Source organism: Hylobates moloch, unplaced genomic scaffold, assembly GCF_009828535.3.
Source record: "Hylobates moloch isolate HMO894 unplaced genomic scaffold, HMol_V3 SCAFFOLD_5, whole genome shotgun sequence".
Classification (NCBI taxonomy): Eukaryota; Metazoa; Chordata; class Mammalia; order Primates; family Hylobatidae; genus Hylobates; species Hylobates moloch.
The window spans coordinates 140,588,600-140,603,399 of record NW_026652280.1 but is presented as its reverse complement, the minus strand read 5'-3'; the positions used below and the strand labels follow the sequence as shown (position 1 = coordinate 140,603,399).

Genomic DNA, 14,800 nt, shown 5'->3' with positions numbered 1-14,800 from the left:
ATAAAATCCATTCCAAAAATGCACCATTTACTAGTATTTTCTGAGAATGACCTCCGCGAATGTATTACATTCTGAAAGACAGTAACCAGTTAGGCGTCTTTAGCCAGTCAATTATTTAAACTGCCTCCTTAAAGAAAACAAACTGGTAGAATGTACTGAAAAATTCCCAATGAAAGTGTAAGAAATGTTACCAAGCTTTTCCATAAAACAAAGGAGAAAAGGTTTAACGGCACATTTTATGGATTATGATAATTGCAGAATGATCTCCAGGAATTAAAAGATTAACTTTATAAAGCTCCTTAAATTATAATGGAATCAAAGGAGAAGTGATTAAAAAGGTATTTAGTATCAGTTATCAGTTACTCAACAATAAAACAGAATAAACTCATAATTGTAATGTGCCAGTTAATCCTTTTTTTTTTTTTTTTTAACCAGCAAATTTAGTTGCCTACTCTAAACGCCGCTGTGCCTATTTCCCATCTCCCTTGGGTACTGGAAGTTTGCACCTTATTTATGAAGAGAACTGTGATAACCCACAGACTAAAAACTCTAAAAAGCAAGTTAATTCAGGAAATGCTACTTTACCAGGCTAGAACTGGAAATAGTGTTTCACTTTTTAATTTTAGGGCATATTATTCATTTATCAACTATTACCTATTACATGGCAAGTTCTGTTCTAGACACTGATAACCTGTGTACCACACAAAGTTCCTACTCTCATGAAGTTTACATTCTAGTGGAGGGGACAGGAAACAATTGCAATGAGTGCTATTATGAAGAAAACAAAACAAGATGCAGTGACAGAGAATGACCGGAAATGATGAGACAGAATGGTCTGAGAAGACTTCTTTAAGATGGTATTTGAGAAAAGACCTGAATATTGAGATAAAATTAATCATTTAAAGAGTATATGAAAGAATTTCCTAGGTTAAAAAAAGGCATATTCCTAAGAATAGAAAGGAGGTTAGTGTAGGTGGCAGGTGGAAAATGGTGCATCAGGACACTGGAGAGACAAACGGGCTGGTTCATGTAGGGTCTTGTAAATCAAGGCAAGGAAGCTTAGATTTTATTCTAAGCGCAAGAAAAAGTCATAGGGAGGTTTTTAAAGAGGAGAATGATATAATTTGATTTATTATTTAATAATATCACTCTATTTGCTATGTAGAGAATAGATTGTAGTGGGGGAAAAGTGGAAGAAATGACAAAAAACCAGGAGTCCAGGAGGGATATCATGATCACCTGCACAAGGATGCCAGTGAGGAAGAATGAGAGATGGATTGAGAATAGGATTTACAGCCGATGGGAATTAATCTCTAAAGAACTCTTTATGTTCTATGGCTTTGTTACTTCTTTTGTGTGTGTGGGGGGCTTATTTATTTTTCTTTTATGTAGAATCACACATATTCAGATCTGGAAAGAACTTTATAGGTATCTCTTCTAATTCCCTACTCAGTGCAGGAATACCAGTCCAGTAACTTGGGGAGATGGTCAGTAGGCTTTGGTGAAAGGTAGTTATTACCTTGCAAAATGATCTTTTTGTGTAGTTTTCATTATTGTAGTAGACAGCTCATTATTTACATGGAGCTGAAGTTAGCCTCAGCATTCTATTAACTTTGTCACTAAGTATTTATTGTGTTAATTATGTGTCCTATATGTGTTAATTAGGTGCTACAATAGACTGGGGACTAGGTGGTAACAACGATGGTAGGTAGGTGCTAGGTGGTATCTAATATATCTCATGCCTTCATGGAGCTCACTTTCTCTCAGGGAGCTGAGCACAGAAACCAAAAGTACAATTCAATAAACAAGTCTTTTAAATTTTATCCTCTAGAGTTACTCATATTGTATCTATCCTCTCTTTTATAAGATAACCTTTCAAATATTTGAAGACAACTATTATGTTCCGACACCTCAATTTTATCTAATTCATTTACCAATAATTCATTAAATATTTACTGAATGCCAACTATAAGAGAGGCACTGCCAGGTGTGAGGGACACAGCATTAAAACAAAAATCCACAGATAAAATGTCTGTGTCTTCAAGGCTACATTCTAGTGAGGAAAAATACAATAAACAACAACAACAAAAACAAATAAATATGTACTATGTCAGTTGGTAGAGACACAGGTAGAAGGAATATAAGGCGTCTCAGGAAGGTGGGGGCACTGCTATTCACACAGGCTAGTCAGGATAAGAGGACATTTAAGTACAAAACTGAAGAACACGTGCCAGGCATTGTACTAGGTCCTGAGTGCTAGGTATTATGTCCAGGGGTGGGAGTGGGGTGGGGTCAAAACATTAGCATGCCTGCCCGAGAAATGTTCATTAAATCAAAATGTCAAGATCAGCAGGAGCTCTCTACCATACATGAAGGGTATGGTAGAGAAATAACAGGTGCAAAAGCCAGAAAGTGCGACGAGAGAAGAAAGAACAAGGAGAGGGATGTAACCAGGCTGCAGAATCTGGTAGAGGCTAACCATCCCAGATATTTCAACTGGTCCTACCAGGACATGGGTTCCCCAGATCCTTGCGCTTCTCTGAATGTGCATTAACGTTGTCCATGTTTTCTTTGGGGATAGCATGACTTGTACCACTACCTGCTTTATTCTGCATGCCATATTTCTATCACTACAACCTAAGATGGCAGCCCTAATCTATTGCATTTGTAATCCATCACACAGCCACTCAATTTTTTTTTTATGCGAAATGCTTGTGACATTGCCATAGATACTTCAGGCTTCCTAATCCTGATGGAAACTATGTCCCAGCCACAGTACTTGGAAAGGATACTGGGGAGGCATGCAGAGCCACACTGATACGGAACATGGGCTAATTCCAAGTCTCTCTGCTTTTCCTTTCCCTCTCTCACTCTTCCTTGGAAATATAGCTTCACTGTGTGCATATGCTCTTGCTTCTTGTTACAATAAATCTGCTGAGAAAAGGTGAGGATCACATTTCTACAAATTGAACACATCGATTTAAATATCCTTTTGTGATTCTTAGGCTATCTGAAATTACACAATTTCTCTTTTTTAGCTAATTAATAAAACTGCAACTTAATTATTTTGAGTCTCAAGCATACCCTTAGATGAGAAGAAAAAATCTCAGCTGTCACTATGTAATCTCATTACCTTCTAATCAAGAGTTTACTGCTATATTTAAGTTTATTCTTATGGGCCTTATGTACTTGGTTTCAATCTCCCTCATTTTATTCCATGTCTGTCCTCTGTTTATGGTTGCTGCTTTAATAAGTTTGGCATGGGTCACATGCTAATTGAGTAGACGTTAGCTTCTCTTGCAACAACAAAAACAAAAAAATGAGTAATCATAATCATGTGAGATGAATATGTTAGTTTGCTTCAAAAAATTACTTATAATCAAATTACTTGCTTATAACTAACCTTTTTACTATCTATATGTATCCTATAACATCATGTTAAATCTATACAATAAAAAACTTATTAAAAAATAAGCTCAGCATGATCTCAGCTGGAGAAGTGGCCCCTTTACAACATATCTTCTTTAGTGTGCAAGAATTGGTATCCTAGAAATGAGGGAAGTAGTGCCAGTATAAGCTACTTTGGTCACAAAAGTGCTGTGTACCTTTTGCCCATCCTCTCATCATTGTCTCTAACTGGCTGATATGCAACTAATGATTTGCCTCTGCATTGCAGACCTCTTTGGTGCTGACTGGACATAGTGGGTATGTACCTAAAGCAACTTGGCAGTCCCTTTGTTCTGTCACTAGTGAAGAAAACCCATACCCCATCTCCTGATGCCTGGCAAGGCAAATAAACCATTTCACACAGTGATCCAGGAAGAAGTGATTGGCGGGTTCTTAAACATGCTTAGGGTTTATCAGATTTCACTGCAATCTACCACATAGGGTTATTATTATTATTATTATTATTGTTATACTTTAAGTTCTGAGTTACACGTGCAGAAAGTGCAGTTTTGTTACACAGGTATATATGTGCCATGGTGGTTTGCTGCACCCATCCACCCATCACCCACATTAGGTATTTCTCCTAATGTTATCCCTCCCCTAGCCCCCGACCCCCCACAGGCCCTGGTGTGTGATGTTCCCCTCCCTGTGTCCATGTGTTCTCATTGTTCAACTCCCAATTATGAGTGAGAACATGTGGTGTTTGGTTTTCTGATCTTTTGACAGTTTGCTGAGAATGATGGTTTCCAGCTTCATCTATGTCCCTGCAAAGGACATGAACTCATCCTTTTTTATGGCTGCATAGTATTCGATGGGTGTATATGTGCCACATTTTCTTAATCCAGTCTATCACTGATGGACATTTGGACTGGTTCCAAGTCTTTGCTATTGTGAATAGTGCTGAAATAAACATATGTGTGCATGTGTCTTTATCACAGAATGATTTATAATTCTTTGGGTATATACCCAGTAATGGCATTGCTGGGTCAAATGGTATTTCTAGTTCTAGATCCTTGAGGAATCGCCACACTGTCTTCTACAATGGTTGAACTAATTTACATTCCCACAAACAGTGTGAAAGTGTTCCTATTTTTACACAACCTCTCCAGCATCTGTTTCCTGACTTTTTAATGATCGCCATTCTAACTGGTGTGAGATGGTATATCATTGTGGTTTTGATTTGCATTTCTCTATGACCAGTGATGATGAGCATTTTTTCATATGTCTTTTGGCTGCATAAATGTCTTCTTTTGAGAAGTGTCTGTTCATATCCTTTGCCCATTTTTTGATGGGGTTTTTTGCTTTTTTCTTATAAATTTGTTTAAGTTCTTTGTAGATTCTGGATGTTAGCCCTTTGTCAGATGGATAGACTGCAAAAATTTTCTACCATGCTGTAGGTTGCCCGTTCACTCTAATGATAAGTTTCTTTTGCTGTGCAGAAGATCTTTAGTTTAATTAGACCCCATTTGTCAATTTTGGCTGTTGTTGTCATTGCTTTTGGTGTTTAAGTCATGAAATCTTTGCCCATGCCTATGTCCTGAATGGTATTGCCCAGATTTTCTTCTAGGATTTTTATGGTCCTAGGTCTTACATTTAAGTCTTTGATCCATCTTCAGTGGATTTTTGTGTAAGATGTAAGGAAGGGGTCCAGTTTCAGTTTTCTGCATATGGCAAGCCAGTTTTCCCAATACCATTTATTAAATAGGGAAACTTTTCCCCATTGCTTGAGTGTGTCAGATTTGTCAAAGATCAGATGGTGGTAGATGTGTGGTGTTATTTCTGAGTCCTCCGTTCTGTTCCATTGGTCTATATACCTGTTTTGGTACCAGTACCATGCTGTTTTGGTTACCATAGAATTGTAGTAAAGTTTGAAGTCAGGTAGCCTGATGCCTCCAGCTTTGTTCTTCTTGCCCAGGATTGTCTTGGCTATGCAGGCTCTTTTTTGGTTTCATATGAAGTTTGAAGTAGTTTTTTCCAATTCTGTGAAGTAAGTCAGTGGTAGCTTGACGGGGATAGCAGTGAACCTATAAATTACTTTGGGCAGTATGGTTATTTTGACGATATTGATTCTTCCTATTCATGAGCATGGAATATCTTTCCATTTGTTTGTGTCCTCTCTTATTTCCTTGAGTAGTGGTTTGTAGTTCTCCTTTAAGAGGTCCTTCATATCCCTTGTAAGATGGATTCCTAGGTATTTTATTCTCTTAGTAGCTACTGTGAATGGGAGTTCACTCATGATTTGGCTCTCTGTTTGTCTGTTATTGCTGTATAGGAATGCTTGTGATTTTTGCACATTGATTTTGTATCCTGAGACTTTGCTGAAGTTGCTTATCAGCTTAAGGAGATTTTGGGCTGAGATGATGGGGTTTTCTAAATATATAATCATGTTATCTGCTAACAGAGACAATTTAATTTCCTCTCTTCCTATTTGAATACCCTTTATTTCTTTCTCTTGCCTGATTTCCCTGGCCAGAACTTACAACACTCTGTTGACTGGGAGTGGTGAGAGAGGGTATCTTTGTCTTGTGGCGGTTTTCAAATGGAATGCTTCCAGTTTTTGCCCATTCAGTATGATATTGGCTGTGGTTTTGTCATAAATAGCTCTTATTATGTTGAGATATGTTCCACTGATACCTAGTTTATTGAGAGTTTTTGGCATGAAAGGCTGTTGAATTTTGTTGAAGGCATTTTCTGCGTCTATTGAGATAATCATGCGGTTTTTGTCATTGTTTCTGTTTATGTGATGGATTACGTTTATGGATTTGAGTATGTTGAACCAGCCTTGCATCCCAGGGATGAAGCCAACTTGATCGTGGTGGGTAAGCTTTTTGATGTACTGCCGGATTTCGTTTGCCAGTATTTTACTGAGGATTTTCGCATCGATGTTCATCGGGGATATTGGCCTAAAATTCTTTTTTTGTTGTGTCTCTGCCAGGCTTTGGTATCAGGATGATGCTGGACTCATAAAATGAGTTAGGGAGGATTCCTTCGTTTTCTATTGATCGGAATAGTTTCAGAAGAAATGGTACCAGCTCCTCTTTGTACCTGTAGTAGAATTCGGCTGTGAATATGTTTGGTCCTGGACTTGTTTTGGTTGGTAGGCTATTAATTATTGCCTCAATTTCAGAGCTTGTTATTGGTCTATTCAGAGATTCAACTTCTTCCTGGTTTAGTCTTGGGAGGGTGTATGTGTCCAGGAATTTATCCATTTCTTTTAGATTTTCTAGTTTATTTGCATAGAGGTGTTTATAGTATTCTCTGATAGTAGTTTGTATTTCTGTGGGATCGGTGGTGATATCCCCTTTATCATTTTTTTATTGCGTCTATTTGATTCTTCTCTCTTTTCTTCTTTATTAGTCTTGCTAGCAGTCTATCAATTTTGTTGATCTTTTCAAAATACCAGCTCCTGGATTCATTGATTTCTTGAAGGGTTTTTTTGTGTCTCTATCTCTTTCAGTTCTGCTCTGATCTTAGTTATTTCTTACCTTCTGCTAGCTTTTGAATATGTTTGCTCTTGCTTCTCTAGTTCTTTTAATTGTGATGTTAGGGTGTCAATTTTGATCTTTCCTGCTTTCTCTTGTGGGCATTTAGTGCTATAAATTTCCCTCTACACACTGCTTTAAATGAGTCCCAGAGATTCTGGTACATTGTGTCTTTGTTCTCGTTGGTTTCAAAGAACATCTTTATTTGTGCCTTCATTTCGTTATTTACCCAGAAGTCATTCAGGAGCAGGTTGTTCAGTTTCCATGTAGCTGTGCAGTTTTGAGTGAGATTCTTAATCCTGAGTTCTAATTTGATTGCAGTGTGGTCTGAGAGACAGTTTGTTGTGATTTCTGTTCTTTTACATTTGCTGAGGAGTGTTTCACTTCCAATTATGTGGTCAATTTTAGAATAAGTGGGATGTGGTGCTGAGAAGAATGTATATTCTATTTATTTGGGGTGCAGAGTTCTGCAGATGTCTATCAGGTCCACTTGGTCCAGAGCTGAGTTCAAGTCCTGGATATCCTTGTTAATTTTCTGTCTCATTGATCTGTCTAATATTGACAGTGGGGTGTTAAAGTCTCCCATTGTTATTGTGTGAGTCTAAGTCTCTTTTACCACATCAGTTAATTCTACTTCCTGACAACTGCAATTTTATTTTTATTCTACAAGTATCAGAGACATAATAATGAATAACTCTAACAGGGTGCTTGCTTTCATGGAGCTTATAGCCTAGTGTCAGGGTTACTATAATCACAAATTTAGTTAAACTTACAGTTTCACCTCTAAAGCCCTTTTCACCTCTGGGTCCCTAAAAGAAAAAAAAAAAAAGATGTTAGTTCAGTGTTATTGATAGTTACATATTAAATGTAGCTGAGGTCATTATATGTAGAAACATGACAATTTATCTTTTTGCCTTTTCTATGGAGTAAGACCTGTTTTGGTAAATTGTATAAGTTCTAGTTTTCTTTTCCTAAATAAAGCAAACCAAACAAAAAACTTTTAGTGATTCATCATGTTGTCTGCTTTGCTGTTCCTAGTTCTAATCTTAAGGTGAGACTGAGATAATTACTTATTCATTCAATTAAGTCAAAACAGCTTATCTGACAATCATATACAAAACAATTTTAAAAGGAAATTCTAAATTCAGGTTAAATTCTTCTAATATTTGTTTTTCTTAACTTTTGAAAACCCTGTTTCTGGGATGGTTTCCCTTCTCTTTCTTGCAAATTTTGATATGTTGTATACATTTCAGTGCAGTTCAAAATATTTTCTAATTTTCTTGGAGACTTCCTCTTTGATCCATGGATTATTTAGAAGTGTGTGATTTAATTTTCAAGCATTTGGAGATTTTCCTATTATCTTTCTGTTATTGATTTCTAGTTTAATTCCATTGCCAAGAGAACATACCTTCTATGATCTCAGTTCTTTTACATTTAGTAAAATTTGTTTTATGGCCCATAACATCTTCTATTTTGGTGAATGTTCCATGTGCACTTGAAACGAATGTAGTTTGCTGTTGCTGGGTAGACCTACTGCTTTTAAAATGTGTTAATATTTTCCTGTTCATCCTTTTGAAAATTATATATATATGTAAAAAATGAATACTATTCATCTTTTCTGTAACCTGAATTTATACCTTCATAAATATAATATGAATGCTCTTCCATGTCAATATACATTCTTTTAGATAATTAAAATATCTGATAATCTTACCTAGTATTTAATATACTATGATATTTTAAATTTGCTATTATTAGACTTTTTGCTAATTTTTGTCATTGTTAGCAGTGTTGTGAGAAATACCCTTACAGTCTAAAATTTTTGTTAAAGACTGTCCTCCAGAAAGTTAGTTTGAAATTACATACACACCTGCAAAAATGGAAGTGTATATTTATTCTGATCTATGTCATGTTCTTTGTTAATTTGCAAGCTAAGAATACTATCTTATCATTTATTCAACATTTATGTTACTTCTGTGTTTCCCATCTTGTCTCAATTCATTTTAAACAAGGGTATTAACTGAAAGAAACTTTGGTTTTTTTTTTTTTTTGAGATGGAGTCTCGCTCTGTCACCAGGCTGGAGTGCAGTGGCATGTGCTCTCAGCTCACTACAACCTTCACCTCCTGGGTCCAAGCAATTCTCCTGCCCCAGCCTCCTGAGTAGCTGGGACTACAGGAGCACACCACTAAGCCCAGATAATTTTTGTATTTTCAGTAGAGATGGGGTTTCACCATGTTGGCCAGGATGATCTCAATCTCCTGACCTCGTGATCCACCCATCTCAGCCTCCCAAAGTGCTGAGATTACAGGAGTGAGCCACTGCGCCCAGACCCTGATTTTTAAGACATCTACACAGCACTTAAAAAAAATATATACACCCTTTTCCACTCCCTAACTAGTATAAACAACCTGGTATATATGTTTTCGTACCTTTTTCTAATCAAATATTGACAAACACATTTCTATATGTATGAGAAATATTGCTCATGTTTTATAATATTGGGATCATATTATATACTCTTCTACGCATCTCACTTAACAATACATCATGAAATAACTGAGTCAGCCAAACTAGATATAATAAATTCTTTTAAATAATTGCATAATATTCCATGAAATGGCTAACCTATAACTTACTCAATCATTCCTTTAGAAATGAATATTCATGTAATTTCAATTTTTTTCCAATAAAAGCAGTATTGTAAAAAAAAGTCTTTGCAAAATTTCATTAGCGTATTCGGTGCTTTTATACCTATGGGATAAATTCCTTAAAGTGGAACTGTTTTGTTAAAGAATATGTACCTATATTTAACAAATCTTTCCATAAAGTGTGTAATTCACATTTTTACCAGTGATCAATGAGAGTACTGTTTTCTCCTATATTCCCTTCTGAGAAGTTAAATGTAATGTCTTATTTTACTTTAATTTGCATTTCTCTGACTTAAAATTAGGTGTGTTTTTATTATAAAACAATAGTTGAACTTTTGGATTTGTTCTTTTTTTCTCCACTGGCTACTTTTTTGATGGAATGTTTTTCATTTTTCTATTGAACTTTCTCTCTTTTTCAAACTATAAGAGCTCTTGGTATATGTGTATGTATGTCTATCTAGACAGATAGATATACACATCCATCTATCTATCTATCTATCTATCTATCTATCTATCTATCTATCTATCTATCTATCTATCTATAGTTACACACACATATCCATATCAACAGATAGGTAGACAATTTTTTTTTTTTTTTTTTTTTTTGCCCAGGCTGGAGTGCAGTGGCACAATCATGGCTTTCAGCCTCAACTTCCTGGGATCAAGTTGTCTTCCCATCTCAGCCTCTCGAGTAGCTGGGACTACAGGCATCTGCCACTATGCCAGGCTCATTTTTATTTTTTTTGTAGAGATGGGATCTCACTATATTTCCAAGGCTGGTCTAAACTCCTGTGCCCAAGCAATCTTCCAGCCTCAGCCTCTCAAAGTGCTGGTAATACAGGCGTGAACTACCGTGCCCAATTGAGTCTTTGTATATTAACCTGTTATATATTGTATGCTTTGTAAATATTTTTCCCAATCGATACTAATTTTAAACTTTATTCATGGAATCTTTTTTGTATACAAAATGAAAAAAAATTTTCAAGCATTCAAATATACTTTCTGTTCTTTTATAGGTCTCCCCAATCCTTAAGCTACATGTTAGTTTTCTAGATTATTCTTCAATTTTTTTTTTTGAGATGGAGTTTCACTCTTACTGCCCAGGCTGGAGTGCCACGGCATGATCTTGGCTCACTGCAACCTCTGCCTCTCAGGTTCAAGAGATTCTCCTGCCTCAGCCTCCCAGGTAGCTGGGATTACAGGCATGTACTGCCACACCCGGCTAATTTTTGTATTTTTAGTAGAGATGAAGTTTCATCTTGAACTCCTGACCTCAGGTGATCTGCCCACCTCAGCCTCCCAAAGTGCTGGGATTACAAGCATGAGCCACTGCGCATGGCCTCTTCTAAGATTTTTGTTGTTTTATTTTTTACATTAAAGTCTTTAAAAGTTCATCTAGGAGTAAAATAATTTTGGCAAATGGGGTTCCAATTTTTCTTTCTTCTTTTTTTCTTTTTTAAAGAGATGGGGGTCTCACTCTGTTTGCCCAGGCTGGAGTGCAGTGGGTGCAATCAGCTTACTGTAGCCTGGAACTCCTGGGCTCAAGCAATCCTCCCATCTTAGCCTCCCAAGTAGCTAGGGCTATAGGCATGTACCACCACACACAGCTAATTTATTTTTATATGATGGGGGTCTCACTATGTTGTGCAGGCTGTGTTCCAATTTCTTATAGCAGGAGGATACTCAAAGTAATTCCATCTCTCTTCCCTGTCACTGACATAGGAGTGAGCATCTGGCTGAATGCTAGCCAATTAGATATGAAAAAAATGTAATCGGAGACTTCTAAAAAAATTCTTATTTTTGCCATGATAGTACTTTATGTCACTTTTTTCCTTTGGATAATTATATCTGGATGTGGTTCTTGAGAAATTATAGTCATCTTGCTATAAGCCTAATTATGAAGCTAACAGTCAGGATATCAGGGTAGAGACATAGAGATATAAGAGATACATAAGAACCTGGTCTTGGATAAGATAATTGAGTCACCAAATTAACCAAATCTGAAGCCCTTCCTATAATGTGATACAAATTTTCTTATTGCTGGAAGTAGTTGGGTTCAGGGTTCCTTTTATTTGCAGCCAAAGCTTCCTCAATTATATGCCATTTTTGTTATAAGTAAATTCCTATATATACTTAAGATCAAATTCTGGGCTCTAATCTGTTACACTGATCTGTTTATTTTTTTGTACTACCATATAGTTTCATTTACAAATTTCTAAGCCTGTCACCCCTCACTGGTATTTTTTTCCCAATGTTTTCTCCAATCTCAATGCTTATTCTTTCATAATGAACTTTTCTTCTCAGAATGGAAAAAATTGAATATGGAAAAATTGATGTACATGCTGAATATTATAAGGGTCTTTAAGAACTATCTATAAACAGAACATAGTAAGATATTTTAATTAAGTAATTTTAAAATTACATTTCCTTGACCAATTAATACATCATATTTTTGACAGAGGAGAACAATCATTCTGTAATCAGAACAGTATGTGTCCCTTAGCTTGCTGAAGAACCACTCACTAAAATATGAGAATTCTCCCACTTACAATCTTATATAAAGCTCTGAGGGGCAAATGTTGAAAGTCTACAGAAATACTGAGTTATACATTTTACTTATTTTGTTTACATATCCAGTAACTTCAGTGCTTTCTTCTCTAAATTTATCAGAGAATAGTGGTACTAAACCCTTGAAGCATTCTATTTTTATATTTTTAAATTGTCTGTGTCTATAAATAACTTTCGAATAATTCAAAATATTAATTCCCCAGATAGAATGAATCTTTCCTCTCTAAGTCTCAATTTGGCCCTTTCTACTGTGCTCCTTGTTTGTTTATACTATTGTCAGTATTGGAAAACTTTCCCGACATCATTTGACCAATCACTGTCTCATTTTTATGTTTTATTTCATAGCCAAATCTCTTAAAGCACTGGCATATAATACCTCAGTTTCCTCTCCAGACACAGCTTGAACGGAGCGGAAAGAGCGCTGGTCTTGAAGAAACACCAGCTATGTAATTCACCAGGTCTATCACCTTGAATGACTAGATGAACCTCCATAAACCTCATCTGTCTCCTCATCTGTTAAATGAAAATAATATCTACTGCAAAAGTTGGTTGTAAGAATTTAAGGAACATTATTATTAAATATTTTCCTCTACTTCCTTCATCACTGTTACCTGTACTTATTCTCTCAAAGACTACTGTTGACTACTCCTTTCTTGAAACACTTGCTATTCTCTCGAACGATTCTTTCCTTCCTTTATAGTGGGTACTTCCAAAAACTCAAATCTTGGATGTCTGCACATCTTTTGCTCTCTATGTTCTTTCCTTCAGAAGAAGAATTTATTTTTATTGCTCAGGTGTTCATTTCTATGCTTATGATGCTCTCCCCTTCCTGACTCAGTTCTATTTTCTTTTCTCAACTCCAATTATAAACATCTACCTACTTACTTACACTGTCTTCATTACACATATGGTCCCTAACTCCTCAGGAATCATCTTCCAGAAGAAAATGTACATCTATTTTTTCCATTTCCTTCTCAAATACCCAGGCTAATTCTTTGTAGATTATTCTAGAAATAAGATTAAAGAAAAAAAAAGAGTACAAAAGACTTGTATTATGATAAACTTACAGTTCTACCTGTTGGGCCTATTATACCTTCTCTGCCAAGGGGACCAGTGTTTCCCTGTTGAGGTAAAAGAAAAACAGTCTCACTGTTAGTGTAATTAAAAAAAAAAAAACAAAACTCCACAGAATCTCTTGTACAATGGTAAAAGAGCCATGTCTACATAATTATCCTTTTTAGTATAAAATCTTACAGTATTAGCATAAATTATAATAACCTTGGTTAACAGCATGTGACACAATTCTGCATATTATTAAAGTCTCCTATCAGGAGAGTTACATCTGCATAATTTCTAAAAAAACTGATGAATTAGCATTATGATTTTTACGTGGTGATAACGTCAATGATGCATTTTACATGTATGTTATATAACAAATAAAACTACTTTATATAAAAAAGAATAGAATGATGAACTAGGTTTTGGATAAATTTCTGTGCAGATGTTGAAAGAGCAGATGTTTGGGTAACATGAAGCATGAAATAGAGAAAAAGTACAGTAAGGAACCAGATAGCAGCATATGTGACCAACTAAACTTCAGTTCTTCATCAGTAAAACAGGAATAAGAACACCTACTTCATAGGGCCATTGTGAGAATTAAATATGAAAAGTGCTTTTAAAACTTTAAGCTGTTATTTGGTTATGAAGATAACCTTGAATAAGCTGGATTTCTGGTCAATTCCTCCCAAAGTAGGAAGAGAGTCTATAATTTCTCAGTGAATACAAAATGCCCATTTTAGCTTTTTCCTACAAACTTCAGCTTCCGTGGTTCTTCAGAAATCATGAAAATAACTAATACATTTATAGCTGAAAAAATATTCAGAAAGGTCTTTAAACAATTACCATGATAATACTCCTCTTTGCATTATTTTTTGAATTAGTATTGTTTTAATTAAGACGGAGTCTTGCTGTCACCCAGGCTGGAGTGCAGTGGTGCCATCTCGGCTCATGTAATTTTCGCCTCCTGGGTTCAAGTGAGTATCCTGCCTCAGCCTTCCGAGTAGCTGGGATTACAGGCATGTGCCACCATGCCCAGCTTAATTTTTTATATTTTTATTAGAGATCATATTGATCAGGCTGGTCTCAAACTCCTGACCTCCAGCAATCCACCCGCCTTGGCCTCCCAAAGTGCTGGGATTACAGGTGTGAGCCACTGCATCTGGCCCTTTTTGCATTTTTTTATTATACTTTAAGTTTTAGGGTACATGTGCACAACGTGCAGGTTAGTTACATATGTATGATAGACTGGATTAAGAAAATGTGGCACATATACACCATGGAATACTATGCAGCCATAAAAAATGATGAGTTCATGTCCTTTGTAGGGACATGGATGAAGCTAGAAACCATCATTCTCAGCAAACTATCGCAAAGACAAAAAACCTTTTTGCATTATTGAAAACAATTTATTGTGAGAGTTAGGAAAGCGGTGTAGGATTTTGGAAGTTTGACTTTCCTTTAATAGTTATTTAAGATATCTTTATCCTACATCTGAACTGCTTCCCTTCTTCCTCTCTCTGCTCTTTCTACACTTGCCCCTGCAGCTGCTATTAGTCATAGAGATGCTACTACCACAGCCAAACCATTACTTGAA

General features: G+C 36.0%; 1 protein-coding gene across 1 annotated transcript in view; it reads right to left on the bottom strand.

The window, feature by feature from the left end:
• COL24A1 (collagen type XXIV alpha 1 chain) overlaps positions 1-14,800 on the bottom strand; it is a 404,873-nt gene that overhangs the window by 32,131 nt on the left and 357,942 nt on the right. Inside the window, exons 51-52 of the mRNA XM_058439743.1 lie at positions 13,215-13,268; positions 7,703-7,738 (exon numbers count right to left, since the gene is read on the bottom strand). Of these exons, the coding sequence (XP_058295726.1) occupies positions 7,703-7,738; positions 13,215-13,268 (90 nt within the window). The remainder of the gene's footprint in view (positions 1-7,702; positions 7,739-13,214; positions 13,269-14,800) is intronic.